Source organism: Neofelis nebulosa, chromosome 1 (assembly GCF_028018385.1).
Source record: "Neofelis nebulosa isolate mNeoNeb1 chromosome 1, mNeoNeb1.pri, whole genome shotgun sequence".
In the NCBI taxonomy this organism is placed as follows: domain Eukaryota; kingdom Metazoa; phylum Chordata; class Mammalia; order Carnivora; family Felidae; genus Neofelis; species Neofelis nebulosa.
Window position 1 is genome coordinate 16,788 of NC_080782.1, and position 20,362 is coordinate 37,149.

A 20,362-nucleotide genomic window follows, 5' to 3' on the forward strand; every position below is an offset into this window, starting at 1 on the left:
TGAAATTTACATTTAATTTTAAAGTAGTCAAATATCAATCATTTTGTTCATAGTCGAGGCTTCGTGCATTGCATTTATGAAATACTTCCCTATCCAAATCTCATCCTAATCTTCTCTTTTTTTTTAGGTTTTAAGGTTTTGCTTTTCATGTTCAGTTCTTCTATTTGCGATTTATTATTAGTGAGGTAAAATTCACATAACATAAAATTCACCATTTCAGCAGCTTTACAGTGTACAATTCAGTGATGTTTAGTAAATTTACATCTGATACAACCATCACCACCATCTGGCTCCAGAACATTGCCCTTCCCCACAGAGGCTGAAGTGCTTTACATTTCCAAGAGCCATGTGCAATGGGCCTAATCTCTCCATTCTTCACCTCCATTTATTACCCATCCTCTCCTCTTCATAGCCATCCTAGTGATCATGAAGTGGTATCTCACTGTGGTTTGGATTTACATATCCCCAGTGATTAACGATGTTGAGCATCTTTTCATGCGCTCACTAACCCTCTGTGTATCTTTGCAGAAATGTCTATTTAACTCCTTTGCCTGTTGTTTACCTAGGTTGTTTGTCCCTATTGTTGAGTTTTAGGAGTTCTTTCTATACTCTGGATACTAACTCCTTATTGAATATGTGGCTCTCAAATAGTTTCTCCCATTCTGTGGGTTGTCTTCACTTTCTTCATAGTGTGCTTTAATGTACCAAAGTTTCAAATTTTGATGGAGTCCAATTTATGTATTTTTTCTTATGTAGCTTGTGTTTTTGGCTCATGAAGATTTATCCCCATTTTCTCCTGAAAATGTCATAGCTTTAGTTCCTACATTTAGGTCTTTGATCTATTTTTAGTTTTTATATGGCATGTGGTAAGGGTCCAACTTCATTCTTTTGTATGTAGATGTCCAGTTTTACGAGCACCATTTGTTGAAAACACTGTCCTTTACCATTGAATGTTCGTGTCACCTTTGTTGAAAATCATTTAATCATATATGCAGGTGTTTACTTCTGGGGTTTCTCTTCTATTCCATTGGTCTATATGTATGTCATTATGCCAGAACCATACCATAGGAGTTTTAATTACTGTGGCTTGGTAGTAAATTAATGTGAGTCCTCCAACTTTGTTATTTTTTTCAAGACTGTTTTTGTTATTAGGGGACCCTTTCAATTTCATGGGAATTTGAGGATCCGCTTTCCCATTAAGAAAAAAAAGGCTGTTGATATTTTAATAGGAATTGTGTTGAATCTGCAGATCAGTTTGGGTAGCAGTGACATCTTGATATAGTTAAGTCTTCCCATCCAGGAACATGCAGATGTCTTTCCATTAATTAGATCATCTCTAATTTCTTTCAGCAATGTTTTGTAGTTTTCAGCACATAACTTTTTCACTGCCTTGATTACATTTTAAGTAGGCTTCACGCCCGGTGTGGAGCCCAAGGTGGGGCTTGAACTCATGACCCAAGAGATCAAGACCTGAGTGTAGATCAAAAGTCTGCACTCAACAAACTGAGCCACCCAGGTGCCCATCCTTGATTAGATTTAGTCCTAAGTATTAAATTCTTTTAAGTGCTATTATAAATGGAATTATTTTCTTAATTTCCCTTTTAAATTATTCATTGCTGGAGTATAGAAACACAACTGATTTGTGTGTATTGATCTTGTACCCTGCAACTTTGCTGAACTCATCCATTAGTTCAAATAACTTTCTCGGATCATGTCACTATAAATAGAGATAGTTTTATCTCCTCCTTTCCAATTCCAATGCCTTTTATTTCCTTTTGTTATCTCTAACATCTCTGACTAGAACTTCCAGCACGATGTTGAATAGAAGTAGCGAAAACATGCATCCTTGTCTTATTCCTGAGCTTAGGGAGAAAGCTTTCAGTCTTTCACCATTGTAAATGATGTTAACTGGATTTTCCATAAATACCGTTTACCATGTTGAGGATTTTCTCTCTAATCAAAGTTCTCTGAGAGTTTTTATCATGAAATGGTGTTGGAGTTTTTGAACTATCTTTTCTGTGTCAGTTGAGATAATCTCCCCCCTCCCCCCGCCCCCGTCAGTGTTCTGTTCATCTGACGCACTCCATAGGTTTTTCTGGTGTGGAGAACCTTTGCGTTTCTGGAATCAATGTCACTTGTTCATGGTGCGTAACCTTTCTAATATGCTGTTGGTTTCCATTTGCTAAAGTTTTGTTCAAGTTATTCGTGTCTTCAAGCATTCATCGGGGATATTGGTCTGTAGTTTTCTTGTGATGTTTTTATCTGGCTCTGGGATCCCACACATCTAACACATGTCTCCATGTCAACTTGCCTTCTCCGCCCCAGCCTGCTTCTCCTCCAGTCTCTCACACTTCAGTCAAGGGGGCCAACCTCCACCTGCTGATCAGGCCTCAAATCCTTGAATTGCTGTTCTGGTGCTGGTTCTTAACTGCAGGCACTAGAATCTACTGTAGCTAATGTAAGCGGCAAGGGATGTATTATAAGCTATTGGGCACATTACAGCACCTGTGCGAACCAACACTTCTACCGCCAATCCACTATGAGAGACACCACTTCCCGTGATTCCTTCCACGTGTCACGTGGTGCGTGTATTAGCAAAACCAGGCACATCTGTAGGCTCAGATGCAAGGGATCCGAGGCATGTAGTTTTGCAGTCCCCGGCTTCTGCGAGCAGGAGGGTATGCTAGTCGTAGCCGGCACAGGCCACTGTCCATCTCAGCTGTTCTTTCCCTGCTCCTTTCCCAGGGATCTGGCTGTCAGCTTGTCCTCCCAGCTCTCTCTGCCTTTACTGTAGCCACTTCTCACAACCTCTGTCACTCCCACCTCAACCCAGCCCATCGTTCTCACTGAGACTACGGCAGTTGCTTCCTGATGGGTCTCCCTGCCTTGACCAGCTGTGGTCTCCACACCGCAGCCAGGGTGACATGTTTGCAATAAAAATCAGATAACGTCACTTCCTTCCCACATTCTCTCCACAGTGATTTCTCACAACACTCAGAATAAAACAAAGCCCATTATCATGACCTACTTATTTCTGCAGCATTTCCAGTCTCAGTTGCTTTGCATCTGTCCCCCTTCACCATGCTCCCCGGTACAAAGCCTTCCTTCCTCAAGCACACAGAACCATTCCCACCCCAGAGCTTGTGCACACATGGAAGTAAGCAGATCCCTCCCACACTCTCTTCTGGTCCCTGTACAGTCTTCTCACCTGGACCATCTGCTTTATTGTGCTTTATTCTCCGTTCATTGGTTTATTGTTTGTCTCCCTCCATGGAATATCAGACCTCCAGGGGCTTGACTGGGCCATGCAATGATTGACCAAAAGTAGGTGATCCATGAGTACTTTGAGAATAAATCAAGCCACCTCAGAATTTTTGGAAAAAACTTAGAAAACACTACTGACTCTATGGATACACAACAAAGAAGGAAACAGATTCTTAAAAACTGTGGCTGTTCCTGTGCGGGCTCTGCTTTCCTTTTGCACAACAGATGTGGAAGAGTGAGCTTCACAGGCTCCAAAACCTCCAGCGAAAGTGAGATTCTGGGGCTGCACCCTGACCAGGCATCCCGGGCACTGTCAACCTCCCCTAAGGCCAGCTTCTGGATCCTGGAGGGGCTCACCAGGGACAAAGTCACCTGCTCTGGAGACATGTCAACACTCCCGAGCTCTGTCCTGGCAGGTGCTTTGGGACCACACAGGTTTATAAAGCATGGTCCCTAGGGGGCGCCTGGGTGGCTCAGCCGGTTGGGCGTCCAACTTAGGCTCAGGTCATGATCTCACAGCTCGTGAGTTGGAGCCCGGCATTGGGCTCTGTGCTGACAGCTCAGAGCCTGGAGCCTACTTCGGATTCTATGTCTCTCTCTCTCTCTCTCTCTCTCTCTCTGCCCCTCCCCTGCTTGTGCTGTCTCTCATAAATGAATAAATGTTTAAAATAATAATAATAATAATAACAATAATAATAATAAAGCATGGCTCCTATTCCTGAAGCATCATGGGCAGGACTCCCACAAGGAGAGCAGGGGAGAGGAGGATGAGGCAGGGATGGTTAGGGGGCTTTAGGAATAAAGGTCCCCAAGTACTGAGACACGGCTGGAGGTTCCAGGAGGTAGAGAAGATGATTGAGGCAGGGGACAATCAGAAGAATTCAAAAAGGCCAGTGTGATGGGTGAGGGAGGGCAACTCATCCCTGCCCTCGTTACCTTTCTTTATTCTGGAACCTGTGGCCAGGAGTCTTTCCCTCCAAAGCTGCTCATTTCTCTGAACAACTGAACTTTATCCCTAAATGAGCACATTTGTCCCGCATTGGGTGGGATGAACCAGTGCCCATGTTTCCAGTGAAGGCACAATGCAGGGTTAGAGACCTGACTGGTTCTTGTGTGAGACAACCCCCCACCCCCAACGCCAGTGCGGCTCCCCCGGGAGAGCACCCCCTCAGCCAATGTGTTCACTTGGACGGGAAGAGAAGGCTAGTCCATCTATGCCAGGGGAAATCAGGTACGAGTCTGTCTACACTGGGGGAAATCCGATGCAGCCACTGGTCTGAGAACACTATTCCAGGTCCCGAGGCTTTGTGAGAACAAAAGTAAAAGCAAACGCCCCGCCACCCCCACTCCCACCCGCTTCGGAGGGAGGAGCCCCGCGCCCCCGCCCCCACTGCCGCCCAGGTGAGGGCACTTGTGCCTTGGGTCCGCCTGCGGGAGGTGAGAGCGGCTCCCCAGCCCCGCAGGCCTCCCGGCCCCTCTGCTACCCTCGGAGTGGAGAGGGTCGGCCAGGGGAGGGGGCCCGCCCCGCAGGGAGGGGGTCTGCCGGCTGAGGGGGTCCGCCTCGTACGGAGGGTGTCTGCAGGAGGAGGGGCTCCGCAGGTGGAGGGGGTCCGCCCCGCGGGGAGGGGCTCTGCAGGTGGAGGGGGTCCGCCCCGCGGGGAGGGGCTCTGCAGGGGGAGGGGGTCCGCCCCGCGGGGAGGGGCTCTGCAGGGGGAGGGGGTCCGCCTCGCGGGGAGGGGCTCTGCAAGGGCGGGTGGGAGGGGGTCCGCGGTGGAGGGGGGGTGTCTGCTCCAGGCAGAGGAGGGGGGTTTTCCGGGGAGGGGAGGGGAGGGGGTCCGCCCCGCGGGGAGGGGTCCGCCCGACTCGCGCCTCCGGCTCCGGCGTGGCGGGCGGGGCGCCGGGAGAGTCGCGCGCCGGACAGTGGCCTTTATGGGAACGTTTTCCTCCGAGGTCGGGACAAAGGCGGCGCCACCATGGCTCTCAGCGCGGCCGACAAAGGCTCCGGCACCAAGGTAGGGTCCGGCCGGTGGGTGGCAGGGAAGGGGGTCTGAGGGCCGCCGCTGCCGGGGGGAGGAAGCTTTGACTCTTCGGTCACTTGAAGATCAGTTTAGCAAACTTTCGCCTTAACCTCATGAATATTTCTGAGAAAAGTGTGGTTTTCGAGACAGGTCTGCAGGGCTAGGCTCTGAAGGGAGTGCTGGGGGGGGGGGGGGCGGGGGGGGGGCTCAAAGCACCTGTGCAGTGGTTGCTGTAGTCTCGTTATTTATTAGCTGGCACGGAGGGCGAACCGGCCAACTAGGGCGCTCAAAGACAAAGAAGTTGTACTTAAAGAAAATACCGATTGATTTGTCGGTTGGAACTCCGTCGATTTCAGTAACGAACGCAGTCGAGGAAAACAAGAGGGGCCTTTCAGGTTTGGAAAAGCGTGAGACACACGGCTTTGTATTTCTTCGTGCGAAATGCAGAAAGTGTGCTGGGTTTGTCTCCCCTTTTTCCTGTGAAGCTGGATTACAGAGTGTTTGGTGTAATAATTACACTCTACTCCTGTTACCCACAGCACTTCGACTTAAAAAGTTTAGTTGATACTTTAAGGTGTCTAATTAAGAATTAAAACATATAATTAAAAAATTAAGTTAAATGCAGTTGAAACTGTGCATAATTAATAGCTTACGAATCTGCTGTGTTAAACTGGCTGAGCTTTAGGCGGCTGTGGGCACTGGGGGTGGGGGGGGTTCTCAGCTTCACGGAGGGATTTCAAAGTGGACAAAGTGAGATTCTGCTTTCCGTCTCCCCGAACCTGCTTCAGATTCACGGGATCTCTGGGTTGGGAGGAATTTCAGATGTCCCTTTTGCTCTCAGTAAAAATACACTCAAATTCTGAGAGAGTTACCAGCAACACATTTCCCTTCCTGAGGGACTCGTGTCTGTGTTGTGTGCTGGACATCCGACACTGAGGTAATAAACCCACTCCTGATCCTGATGCGACCCCACGTCTTGATCTCACTGTGCTTTGGGGGACAAGTGGATGGTCCAGGTGGGCCTCGAGAGGACGGCTAACCTGTGGCACCCAGGGCAGGCCTCATCGTTTCATCCCATTCGTGCGGGCCTTGTCTGAAATGGCCTCTGTGAAACGTGGACCCTTGTGTCTGTGTCATCCTTTGGTGGTCTCCCATGAGTACTTTCTTACTTGAAAAGCATCCCAAAAATGCCAGGCTAAGGAAATAAAGTCGGCCCTGAATTTGCCCTCAGGCTCTCTGAGATGTGCGCTCACTGGTTGTATCATCCAGCCAAACACAGGAAACCCCAGATTCCCAGATCTCAGCGTTTTTTTGTGAGAATAATTCAAGCCCAGTTCACACGCCACCGCCTGCCTCCCTCCCTCCTTCCCTCCTTCCCTCCTTCCCTCCTTCCAAACAGAGCTAATGTGCGTTCTCTCTGTGTTTGAACAAAAATAAAAATCACTCAGAACCTGCTAGTCACCCATTCTACACCGAGAAGCAGCCCTGAAGCAGCGGGGTTTTCCTCTCCACACAGCTGTGCCCTGAAGCAGTGCACCCCTGCTCAGGATTCACCCTCCTGCCTTGTCAGCTCTGGGCTCCTTTTCCTGTATCCCTGCACCCCTGGCAGGGCCTGCCACTCAGTCGGTGTGTACCTAGTGAGGCAGGGAATGAAGAGAAGGAGGTGGGGGTACAGAGGGGTGGGCTGAGAGGTGGCAAATCCTGGCCTGCATGCGTTGATCCTGGGGCACCTTGAGAACCTGGGGTCCCCTGAGCAGAAGGCATCCATAATAACCATCTACCCTACAAGGGGCCAGGGAGGGCAGGTGCCTATGGGGTGGGAAAGAGACTCTGGACCCTGGCCTGGTGCCTGGAGAGCAGTCCTGGGACCTTGGAGATTTGATGTGCACCCACATCCGCCCTCTATTAGCTGTTGCCCTTTGGCCTTGTAGCTCGGCCTCTCTGAGCTTCAGTCTGTTCATTGAAAGGAATAATCACAGCCTGCCTACCTCAGAGCACCATATCGGTTTACTTTAAAAATGCATATGTAGATGCTTCTTGAAAGGTAACCCAGCTCATCATTCAGCTGAATGTTCCTAAGTTGAAGGCTTCTTCTGTCCTTAGAGCTGGGATACCTTTTCAGGTGTTTCTAGGTGCCTCGGTTCACACCTGGGCCCAAATTCTCGAAGAGCTTTCAGATACTGTTAGACAAGTATCTGACCTTACAGAATTTTCCCCAAAATTGATAAAATCAAATTGTGGCTCAGTTAGTTGAGCGTCTGACTCTTGATCTCAGCTCAGGGTTGTGAGTTCAAGCCCTGTGTTGGGCTCCATGCTGGGCGTGAAGCCTACTTAAAACACAAAAACAAGCAAACCCCAAAACCAAACAAAAACAACAAGAAAAAAGATACTTTGCAGTAAATTTCTTCTACATGACTTTAAAACATCTGATGTTTCTAAACCCGAGAAAGGGATGAAATCTAAGGCCTACAACAGTTTGGGACATAAATTAATTTGAAATTCGGCACTCGAGTTGTTCAAGTCATCGAGGTGGCAGGTATGTGCACCTGCCCCACAGAAATGTTACCTGCCTGTAGCCCTGGACCCAGAGACCCCCAGCCTCAGTAGGTGTCACCCTCAGAAAGCTCCCCTGGTCATCCTGCCTGCACCCCTTCCACAGCCACACACCCCCAGCATCTTTCCTGCTTGGCTTCACCATACTAGGGCCTCCGTGGGAGGGTCTGAACTGACCTCACCTTGTGCCTCACCTTTGTTGACCGCCTGTCTCCCCAGGCAGTACCGACTTTGCTTCATTTCACTTGCTTCTCTGGTGCTTATAATAGTGCATGGCTTGAAGTCGGTGCTCTACAAATGTTTGGCACGTGGTGCTTACCCACCCCCTCTTTTGAAGCCCATTTTGATTCCCCTGCCCAGCCCCAACCTCCTGTGGGCCACACAGATACAGAGCCTACCCTGTGGGATTCCTGTCTACTGCTTCGCCCCTGACCTAAACTAACATCACTTCCTGGGACTTTTGAGAATGAAAACAACCACCTCAGAGGGAGCAGCTGGGTTACAGTTGAGTCTGGGAGACCTTGTCTAAGTGTCAAATGGTCAAAGCAGGTCCGAGACAGTTATAGGGAAGGCTTGACAAGACCCCATTCGAGGTAATGAATGTGTTCTACATGTGTGTTTTGGGGTGGGGACAGTGGTGCACGGAGCAGAAGAGAAGAAATGCCTGAGTTAACTTTAAATGAACAGAAGGGACAGCCAGGAGAAGGGTGACCCGCCCCTTCATTGTCAAGTAGAGGAACCACGGTTTGGTAGACAGCTTTGACCCAGAATTAGCCGCAGGCCGGTGTTCTTACCTGGAGAGTGAAGAGGGCAGAATGACTCTGGGATCTCTCCGGCTCTGTTTCCTGCCAGGATGGGACATAGGGCAGTGTGCCACCATGGCAGAGGGCTCGGTGACTGGGGATGCATTCTGTTCAGCCAAGTTCCAGTCCTGGTTTCCCCACTGAGTGAGCAGGCAGGCAGGCAGGCCCCTCCATCCTACCACCTTTAGGACAGGGATGACAGTAGTAGCATAATGTGCTTAAAACAGTGTCTGGCATATAGTAAGTGCTCGATAAACGTTGGCTGTTATTCTGGGATCCTATGATAGAAAGGGAGAGAGATTTTCCTAAAAATAAGAGATGAAAAAAAGGTTTTTTTGTCTTTTATCTTTGAAGTCCCTTAAGGAAAAATATCCAATGAAGTTATCTTCAAGGTATGTTGACACTCAAAGATATCACCGAGAAGAGGAATTACAATTATAATTATTTTAATAATATAATTGTCTATTTTTTAAAGAAACGTCTTGTGGAAGTGGCAAATCAATAGGCCATGAACTCCGCTTGAAATCAAGGGTCCTGGAGCCCTCCCTATGGCTTATTCAGAAAGACTAAAGAAAACGTAACTGGGATTTATTCAGCCTAGCACACCACACTGGGTAACAGAGTGAGCATTTAGTTCTCAAACTGAGAACACATTTGCATGTCCAGAGACTCTGACCTTCTGAGACCACAACCCAGAGGATCTCGGTGACCAGTGATGCAGGCAGAATGTAATCTCTCCCTAAAGTACAACATTTAAGTAGGAAAGCACATGGGAGAGTTGGTGGGGTGGGGCAACAACAGCAACAAATGACAACAGATACTAGCACAGTTTCTGAAAAGTTCTGGAACTAATTTTTTTAAATACTGTTTTGAGGTGAAATTCACATAAAATAAACTGTTTCAGAGCAAACAGTTCAGTGGTATTTAGTACGTTCCCAGTGCTGTGCATTCCACTACCTCTGCCTAGTTCCAGAACATCTCCATACCCCAAGTAAAACCTCACACCCATGTAACAGTTTCTCCCTGTTCCAGCCTCTCCCATCCTCTGGAACCACAAGTCTGATTTCTCTCTCTGTGGATTTGTCTACTCTGAATATTTTGTATAAGTGGAATCATACAGTATGTGTCTTTTTTATTCTCAAATACATCTAACATACAATTTATATCTATTGACTGTTAGTCCTCACAACCCCTCCATCCTGTGAATCTGAAACTCTGTCACTATTAAACAGTGGCTCCCGTTCTGCCACCACGTTTTACATTCTGGGGTGTAAATGTAGCCCTGGACCCAGCCCCTGCCTGCTGACGTTTTACATTCTGTCCTCATGGTTGTAACTACTCTAAGGACCTTATACAGTATTTGTCTTTTTGTGATTGGCTTATTTAACTTAGTATAAAATCCTCAAGATTTTATCCATATTGTAGCATATGTCAAAATTTGCTTCCTTTTTAAGACTGAATAATATTCTGCTGCATGGATATACCACAATTTTCTTATCCATTCATCTGTTGATAGACATTTATACTGTTTCCACCCTTTGGCTTTTGCAAATAGTGCTGCTATGAACATGTGTTTACAAGTTTTTGTGTGTAAGATATTTTCATTTCTTTGAGTATATTTCAGGGTCATATGGTAATTCTGTGTTTAACTTTTTGATGAACCACTGAACAGTTTTCAACAGTAGCTGAACCATTTTACATATCCACCAGTAATGTATGAGAGTTCCAATTTCTCCACAGCCTTACCAACAGTTGTTACTTTCTTTTTTTTTTTTTAATTATTATAGTCATCCTAATGACTGTGAAGTGATATTTCATTGTAGTTTTGGTTTGCATTGCCCTAATGACTACTGATGTTGAGAACTTTTTACATGCTTGTTGAAAAAAAAAGTCTATTCAAGTCCTTTGCCCATTTTTAAGTTGGGTTCTTTATCTTTTTGTTATTGTGTTCTAAGAGTTCTTTATATATTCTGGATATTAGACTCCTATCAGATGTATGGTTTGCAAATATTTTGTTCTATCTGTTGGTTGTCCCTTTACTTTCTTGATAGTGTCCTTTGATGCACAAAGTTTTGTTTTTTTAATTTTTTGATGTTTACTTATTTGAGAAAGAGAGATAGAGAGAGAATGAGCAGGGGAGGGGCAGAGGGAGAGAAGGAGACACTGAGTCTGAAGCAGACTCCAGGCTCTGAGCTGTCAGCACAAAGTCCATTGTGGGGCTCAAACCCATGAACCTTGAGATGATGACCTGAGCAGAAGTCAGAGACTTAACCGACTGAGCCACTCAGGTACCCCAAAGTTTTTATTTTTAATGAGGTCCAGTTTATATATTTTTTTCTGTTGTTGCTTGTGCTTTTAGTGTCATATCTAAGAAATCATTGCCATCTGCAAGATCATGAAGATTTACGTCTATGTTTTAGCAGTTTTCTGATTTTAGTGCTTATATTCAGGTCATAGATCCATTTTAGTTAATTTTTGTATTTGGTGTGAGGTAAGGGTCCAACTTCATTCTTTTGAATGGGGACATCCACTTTTTCCAGCACCATTTGTTGAAGAAATTATTTTCTCCTTCTTAAATAGTCTTGAAACCTAGGTTGGAAGTCAACTGGCCGTAATTGTGCAGGTTTATTTCTGGATCTTCAGTCCTTTTCTGTTGTTCTGTGTGTCTGTCTTTATGCCAGAATCACACCGTTTTGATAACTGTAGCTTTGTAGTGGGTTTTGAAATCGGGAAGTGTGAGTCCTCCAACTTTGTTCAGGATTGCTTTGGCTGTTCAGGGCCCAGTGAAATTCCATATGAATTTGAGGATTATCTTTTCCATTTCTGGGAGAAAAGGTCATTGCAATTTTGAGAGAGATTGCATTGAGTTTGTAGACTGATTTGAATAGTATTAACATTTTACCACTATCAAGTCTTCCAATCCATAAACCTGGGATGTTTTCCCATTTCTTTAATTCCTCCCAACACTGTTTTGTAGCTTCCAGTGTTCAAGTCTTTCATCTCCCTGGTTAAATATGTCTTAGGCAACACTCACCACTGTTATTCAGCGCAGCACTGGAAGTCCTAGCCACAACAATCAGACAACATAAAGAAATAAAAGGTGGGGCGCCTGGGTGGCTCGGTCGGTTGAGCGTCCGACTTCGGCTCAGGTCATGATCTCACGGTCAGTGAGTTCGAGCCCCGCGTCAGGCTCTGTGCTGACCGCTCAGAGCCTGGAGCCTGTTTCGGATTCTGTGTCTCCCTCTCTCTCTGCCCCTCCCCTGTTCGTGCTCTGTCTCTCTCTGTCTCAAAAATAAATAAACGTTAAAAAAAAAATTAAAAAAAAAAAGAAAGAAAAGGCATCCAAAGTGATAAGGAAGATGTAAAGTTCTCATTATTTGCAGAAGAACTGCTATGCTATGTACAGAAACCCTGAAGACCCCACCAAAAAACTACTAGAACTGATAAATGAATTCAGTAAGGTCACAGGATACAAAATCAATGTACAGAAAGCTGTTGCACTTCTCTACACTAACAATGAAGCAGCAGATGGCCAACACACTGATGTTCAACATCACTTAGGGAAACGTAGATCAAAACCACAGTGAGATATCACCTACACGTGTCAATGGCTCAAGCCAACAACACAGAAAACAAGTGTGGGAGAGGATGTGGACAAAAAGGGAACCCTCTTGCACTGTTGGTGGGAATGCAAACTGGTGCAAGCCACTGGAAACAGTATGAGCTTCCTCAAAAAATTAAAAATGGAACTACCCTATGACCCAGCAGTTGCACTACTAGCTGTTTACCCCCCAGAAATGGAAACGTTAATTCAAAGGATATGTGCAGCATTGTCTACAATAGCCAAACTATGGAAGCAGCCCAAGTGTCCATCAATTGATGAATGGATAAAGAAGATGCAGTATATATATACAATGGAATATTAGTCAGCCATAAAAAAAATTATGAAATCTTGCCATTTGCAATGACATGGAGTGAGGAGAATAATGCTAAGCAAAATAAGTCGGAGAAAGACAAATACCATATGATCTCACTCATGTGGAATTTAAGAAACAAAACAAATGAGCAAAGGGAAAAAAGAGAAAGAGGGAAACCAAGAAACAGACTCTTAACTATAGAGAACAAACTAATGGTTACCAGACGGGAAGTGGATGGAGTGAAAGTAGGGAATAGGGATTAAAGAGCATACTTATCAATGATGCAAAAAATAAAAAATAATAAAATGAAAAAAAAAGTATCTTAGGCATTTTATTCCTTTTGGATGCTATTATATACTGGAATTATTTTCTTAGTTTCATTTTTGGATTGTTCATTGCTAATGTATAGAAACACAACTGATTTTTGCATGTTGGTCTTGTACGCTGCAACTTTGCTGAACCCATTTATCAGTTCTAGGTAGGTTTTTTGTGGATTCTTTGGGATGTGCTATATATAGGATTGTGTCATCTATAAACAGAGATCATTCTACTTCTTTATTTCTAATTTGTATGCCTTTAATTTCTTTTTCTTGCCTAAGTGCTCAGGCTAGAACTTCCAGAACAGTGTTACATACCAACAGGGAAAGTGGGCATCCTTGGCTTGATTTTGATCTTAAGGGAAAAGCTTTCAGTATTTCACCATTGAAGTTAGCTGTGGATTTTTATAAGTGCCTTTTATCATGTTGAGAAAGGTCCTTTCTACTCCTAGTTTTCTGGAAATTTTGATATGAAAGGGTGTTGGATGTTGTAAACTGCTTTTTCTGTATCATTTAAGATGATCATAGGCTTTTTCCTTGGTTTTATTGATGTGATATTTTATATTGATTATTGAACCACACTCGCATTCCTGGGATGAATTCCACTTGGTCATGGTGAATAATACTTTTAGTAATGCTGCTAAATTTGGTTTCCTGGTTTGTTTATTTGCTTGTTGGTTTGTTGTAAGATTTGGAATGAGTTTTATAACTCTGCTTTTATATTCCTTTTTTTTTTTATGTTTATTTATTTTTGAGAGAAAGTGCTCATGCGCTGTGAGCCAGGGAGGGGCAGTGAGAGAGGGGGACAGAGAATCCAAAGCAGGTTCTGTGCTGACAGAAAGCCCAATGTGAGGCTTTAACTCACGAACTGCGAGATCATGACCTAAACCAAAGATGGACACTCAACCGAGCCATTCAGGTGCCCCTATAACTATGCTTTTAAATGTCATTATATTGTACGAGATATATCTTAAGAAAGTAAGTTTTGAAATGAGAAATGATCTTTTTAAGAAAAAAAGTTTGTGTCAAAGGCAAACATATGAAATGAATAGGAAATCTGCAGAAATTTGAAACCAGTTTTTAAGACTTCAAAATGTAACTGACTGGAGAAAAATAGTCAATAGGAGAAGGTCTATGTGAGGTTAATCCATGTAAAACATTTTGGTGGTGCCTGACACTAGAACCATCATGTTGCCATTGTGGGGCGTAAAATCAGGCACGCAGACAGTGCTTGCTTCCCCCTTAACATTACAGTTTTCTTGTCTTACAGCCCCTGCTGGCTGTCAGCCAGGACATAAATCTTTGTATCCTTCACCGTGTTTAGCACATGGTAGGTAATCAATGAATGCACTGTGGTGTTCAGTGTGGAGAGGACAGTGGGTGCCTCTGTGAGCATCTTTTTTTTTTTTTTTAAGAGAGCACGAGTGAGCATTGGGGAGGGGCAGAGAGAGGAAGAGAGAGAGAATCCCAAGCAGGCTCTGCACCAGTAGCACAGAGCCCAACTTGAGGCTCAAACTTATGAATCGTGAGATCATGACCTAAGCTGAAACCAAGAGTTGGAGACGCTTCACCGAGTGAGCCAGACACCCTCTGTGAGCACCTTTCTCTCCCTCTCTCTCTCTCTCTCTCTCTCTCTCTCTCTCAAAATAAATGCATAAACTCTAAAAAAAAAAAAAAGGAGGGAGAGAAAGAGGACAGACAAGGAGGGAAGAGACAGCAGAAACAAGGGGTTGATTGATCAGGACCAATGGCCACATCACTTATTATCCAAATTGGATCGCTTTGAGGGGAAAAGAAACGTAATGCCAGGACCATAGGTGAAAAATCTGGGAAATGCCGGATAGGGTTGCTAGCCTAGCTTGGGTGCTCCTGCCTTCTGGCGACAGCATTCTAAACAACGGGGGTAGGTCCCCACTGTGGGTGGGGGTTGATCATAGACTGGGTGCCCTCAGTCCCGCTGTGCGTGCCTCTGAGCCAGACTGTGCAGACGTGCTGGCTACAGAAGCCACTAGCAGAACTGCCGTGTGGAGCCAACCGGCGCCCCACCGGCAGGTGTGGATGCACCCTGTCCTCATGTCCCTGCATACTCATTGTGGCCTTCCCAGGTCCAGGCTCCTGGGTGCTGGGCCAGGCCACCGCTGGGAGTCACGCCTCTTGTCAGTGGTTTCCCAGTGTGCACCAGCACCTCCTTCCCTCTGTCCTGCATTCATCGCTCATGCTCCAAGGGCTCCCTCTGTTCGGGATTCCAGATGTTGGTAAGCCACCTGCTGTGCCCACTCTGAGTGTGGTTTTGAGCTCCAGGCTCCAGCCTTATCCTTAGACTCAAGATGCCCAACTGTCTTGTCCAGTGTATCCTTCTCTACCCCTCTCTCAGGCACCCGTGTGGGAAACCTCAGGGACCTGTTCACGTCATGTACAGCCATACTTGCCAGACATGACTTTGCCTGGGGCCACTGAGCTTTGTGGGCCAGCTCAGTGGTGACTTCCTGAGTCAGGGAGACAGTGAGAAGTGTGATTTAGTACTCCAAGTGCGTCCATCACGGGTTTCTCATTAGAAAAGCTTGTTTGTTGTTCTTATCGTGTATACAGAATTCACATTTTCCCCTAAAAATCCTTAAATTGTACTTAACCAAACTCCCAGTTACCTTTCCTTCCTGCACATCAGTATGGCCTCATCATATGTCCCTATGAAGCCTTCCTAGCCAGAACTTTCAAACTTGAAGCCTTCGTTCCACTCTCCTTCTGGGACAGGCAAAGGTGCTTCAGCCCAGACCCAGCACCAATTCCCGAACAACCTCAGCCCGGTGTCAGCAGTCAGCACCTGTCCCACTCAGACTAAAGATGGTCTACATCACAAAGTCCTTCAGGAAAAGTACAGGCATCATTTGTAACTTAAAAATATGTCTGTGGTTTTCCATTAACACCACATTAGATAGAGCCTTCTCATTCATGGTTAAAATGAAATGATTTTAGGTAGCCGGGTGCCAGCCACCTTCAAGTCATAATCAAGCTGAGAAACACTGACCATCTGAGAGAGACTTTTCTAGGATGCCTGTGCTCCTGTTTTGAAGAGCCCAAATCAGGCTGATTCCCAACCTTCATCACAGCTGTGGCTGGGCCCCTGCTCACAGGATGCTTTGGGGGAGATGTTGGGGTCGCATTTTTAAACTACTGGTACAAATACACAATGTCACACTCCCACCTACCACGTTTGTGCCTACTCTTCCTTTACTTGTATTGGAATATAACCGGAAAGTATAAAAAACACATGTAATTCGTGATATAGGTGGAGTCTGCTATCACATGTACAACTCAGACAAATTGGTTTCAATCCTCCCTCAAGAGTACTTGGTGCTTTGTTGGAAATGTGCGTGAGAAAGGTGTGGGCAGGCCAGGTGTGCTACCTAAAGACAGATGCCAGGCAGATGCTGGCAAAGCAGCTGGACTCAGACAAAAGGGAACTTACTGTGGTTTTGCAGGTGGTTTCTTTCAAGCAGTTTAACAGTAATGTGAAAACAAAAGGCCAACACAAAACTTGGAGGGAAGAAATCTGTTTTTCTCTTTATACATGAAGAGCCACACATCAGGTTGGGCTGACACATTTCAAGTGCGCTTTGGTTTCTTGCCAAAGGGTTTTCTGGGTAAATTAGGTGGGAAAGAATGGTTATGATCAGTCACTCCCCTAAAGAACTGCAAATAGGGGTTCGGGCCTGTCTACATATGCATTGTACGTAGCTCCCTCGAGCTCTGCTGTGGATCAAGGGCTCGATGCAGGACTCAATGTGGGAAAGTCAGGTTTGGTATAGTAATTAGGACTGAGGGACATCTTCAGGTTGGCATAATCTTTTCTGGTCTTGCCACAGTTAGACGGAACAAAACTCTTTCTTGCAGCTGGAGTCACATTTCAGCATGAGGGAGCCAATCCGCATTGATTGAGTTAATTGTCGCTCTTGCACACGCTTTATCAGGCACCCTCAAAGGGCTAAATTCAGTCAAAATGTCTCAAGAACCAACATTTCATTCTCAGTTTGCATTCTGTATTAAAAAGTAAAAAGCTTTAATGTTCTTTTAAGATGAAATATGTCCTTACCTTTGTGGAATGATTGAAGTGGATTCATACTATTCTTCCTGTTTTACAAACGAAGAAACCAGATATGCAGAAGTCTTGGGGACTTTGTCCTATGCCACGGTCAGTGTAGAACCCTGGGCAATGTTTACAGGTGGTGTCCCCCTGAACCTGCTCTTGCCTTGGGCCCCAGGATGCAGCTCACCACCTGGCCAGCGACAGCTCCTCTTTACCGGCACGTCCCCAGGGGCACCTCCGTCCCTTCCAGGGGTCTGTTTCTCATCCTGCCAGCCCTGTCTCCCTTCTTTCTGCTGCTCTGGTAGGTTTTCTTCCTCTCTATGCTGAAGGCAGGACCGTGTCTGTTTGTGCAATTACTGCAGGACTAGCAGGTGAGCAGCAGAGCAGGGTCACTCCCTGGTTGCTGCTGGCATGATGGGCTTCCCAAGCCAGGGCAGGCCTTGCTCTGGGACCTTGTGTTTGTGGTTGCCTCTGTCCTGGTAATGACCAAATGAACATGTGACCCGTGGCAGGGACGGTGCTTGAGCTTCCCGTGTGCACCCGTAGTCACCTAATAGATGCTGGCATGAAAGGTGCATTTCAAGACTTTCACAGCTCCCTAGTTTGGGAGTGTCCTCGTTGTATATTAGGCTACTAAATGCAAAGGAGGATAATGAGGACCTTAAATGACTGCTTTTTTAATGCATTTGATGTTGAGAAGAAATTAATAACACCCCTAGAGACAGAGCCGCTGGGTACCACCCTCAATCACAGTCAATCACATTGCTGCTCTCAAAGCACACATGGAATAAAGCTGTTCCTGAACAAAATCACTGACAATTAATTGGAACTTGGGTGTTGAATCAGAAATGGTGGTGTCAACCAAGCCCTCACTCATCCAGCATCTTCATCGAGAAATGTAGCTGTTCTGGAGCCAGAGTCCCTGCAACTCATGGGGCAGCAGACAGGGAAGGAGGGTGGGGGCTGCCCCTTCATCCACCCACTCATGCCCCTTGGCTGCCTTGCAGGACTTCCTTCCTTAAGGGTGGGGTCAGCAAACTTTCTATGAAGGGCTAGACAGTAAGCCTAGAGGCTTTGAAGGACCATTCTCAGCTCTGCCTTTGTAGCACAGAAGCAGCCATAGGCAATGCATGGAATGAGGGTGTCTGTGTTCCAATAAAACTTCCAATATGGTCACTGACATGTGAATGTCATATAGTTTCCACGTGTCTGAATTAGTATTCTTCTTTTGTTTTTTTTTTCCCGACCACTGGGGTCATGGTTTGCTGACCCCTGAGTGTTGCATAGAGACCAGCAGGGACAGAGGAGCTAGGGTGGCGCCAGGATATCCCCACACCTCCAGGTGAAATCCTGGATGCTCCAACTGGTGGTTACAGGATGAAGAGGCAGCTTTTCCAAAGAACACCTAGTGGAAGATTCTGAGTGTGTCTGGCTGAGCGAGATTCCCTGGAAGATAAAACCTCCTCTGTTCTAGGCGGATTCTGACATCAGGCCCCCATAGGTAGGATGGAATGCCTAGTGACAAAAGTGCATAATTAACATAGACTTTCAGGACTGGGTGTCTCTGCCCATCATGGGAGTCACATGTGCAAACATGGTGTAAACTGTGAAGTGCCGTCTCGTTTACCAGTTCTGGCTTTACGGTGGGGAGGTTTGGCAGCCACACAGCAAGCAGGTGTGTCAAAGCCCTGCTGGGTGCCTGGGAGCCAAGGTGCTCAGCACTCTTGTGCCCTGGTTCAGAGGCAACTCGTGGAAGAGGGCCCGAGGGGGCAATAGCCCAGCAGCTGGGCAGCCATGACACCTCCATCGTCCTGCTGCTGACTCAGTGTCCTATCTGGGGAGGATTGGTTGTAGAAACATTTGAGAAGTCATGTTTATATATTTGTTTTCTCACATAGGATTGGTTCTATTTGTGATTGTTTAATGTCAAGCCCTAGATAGGAAAGCAGGTGCCTCACAACATGATTAAAATGGAGACTGAGATCCTCCTGGAACAGAAAAGGGATCATGTTGAAAACAGGACTCTAGCTTCTGAGCTGCGCACATTCCAGCTGGAGGGCTGAAGGGCATGCGTCGACAGGGGAGGACGCAGCTGCCTGTGGCTCATCCTCAGGAAGAGAGCCCCTGGCAGGCCCTGTTGAACACACAGGTGTCATGGGCCAGGCCCTCTCCTGAGGTCCCTGCCCTCGGTTTTCAGCCATCTGAGAGCTCCTCCCAGCTAACGGTTGAGGAAACCATGGCCCAAAGTAGAAAGCAAGCAGGGAGCACAGGTCTGGCCCATATCTGACACAGGCAGGGACCTAGAGGCACGCACAGCTGCCCCAGTTGGTGGCACAGTGGGCAGGGGTGGGAGGGAGGATCTGCCAGGCTTCCTCCTTCAGAACAGGCTTTCACTGATGGCACCTGCCAATTCCATGTCAGCAAGTTCTTACACTGCGTTAGTCTGGGAAGTTGGGATGAGAAGGAAGAACATAGAATCAGTTTTAAAAAGAAGTTGGTGGAGCAGAAGCCACCTGGAAGGTTCTTGCTGCAGGTGATTGGGCATCTGAGGGGAGGAAAGAAAGGGAGGGGCACTGCAGCCAGCCTGGCAGCGATCTGAGCATGGTTCTGAGCATAGAATTACAAAGGGGAGCCGTCCCAACATGCCGGCCGGCAGAGACTGCCGCCATCCGGCTGTGTAGCCCTGTAGACGGATTTCCATTGTCAACAATCCCCAGCACCCACAATCCACTGTAATGTGAACACCAGCTTCAGAATTGCTGAAGTCAGGCAACTATGTGTTTCATGTTTGTTTGGTAAGGTGTGTGTAAATTCAGAAAAGACATTTCAGCGTTGTGTTTGGAATTACTCTTTTCTGGATTCACCTCCTGGGCCAGTTGCATAAGGTGCAGCCCTGAAGCTTGAACCCTGAAATAGTGATTTTGTTTGGCATTCTCCTGGTTTTCTTTTCTCCCTGAAAACTAGAAAATATTGACACCTAGACAAAGCAGGGGCTGTGGATAATGATGCTCAGATTTGAGATGCTTTTGGAACACTCCTGGAGATACAGCTGAGATTGAGATATGCCACATGCACCTCCCCTGCTGGAGGCACCATGCCAACAGGGTGGAGACAGAGTCCCAAGGTCCTGCTCCTCATTCTACCCTGTGGGGCGTGGTCTCCCTGGGAAGCCTCTCAGAACCAACTCCAGCTCAGGACGCACCGACGTGTCTGCAGGCAGCTCAGTCCCTCCAGGTGCATTACAGGACACCAATCCAAGAGGGCTCCTGGGTAGAGGTGGTAACCCATGCCAAGGTGTGTGCTGTGGCTGCCATGGGGAGGTAAAGGCCCTGAGTAGGGGTGTCCCCTGGGTCTGTGTTCCAGGTCCTAGGGAGTGTCAGTCACGATATGCAGGTTATGCCACATA

At 46.5% G+C, this 20,362-nt stretch overlaps 1 protein-coding gene across 5 annotated transcripts in view; it reads left to right on the top strand.

The window, feature by feature from the left end:
* Positions 1–4,646: 4,646 nt before the first annotated feature.
* PLEKHG4B (pleckstrin homology and RhoGEF domain containing G4B) overlaps positions 4,647–20,362 on the top strand; it is an 84,523-nt gene continuing 68,807 nt past the window's right edge. For 3 of the 5 annotated variants that reach the window (XM_058706064.1, XM_058706230.1, XM_058706407.1), the window contains exon 1: positions 5,116–5,276. In XM_058706064.1, coding sequence (XP_058562047.1) covers positions 5,238–5,276 — 39 coding nt within the window. In that variant the 5' untranslated portion in view covers positions 5,116–5,237. Of the gene's footprint in view, positions 4,702–5,115; positions 5,277–20,362 lie in introns of those variants that run through there. The other 2 variants (XM_058706146.1, XM_058706317.1) reach the window with 2 other exon arrangements.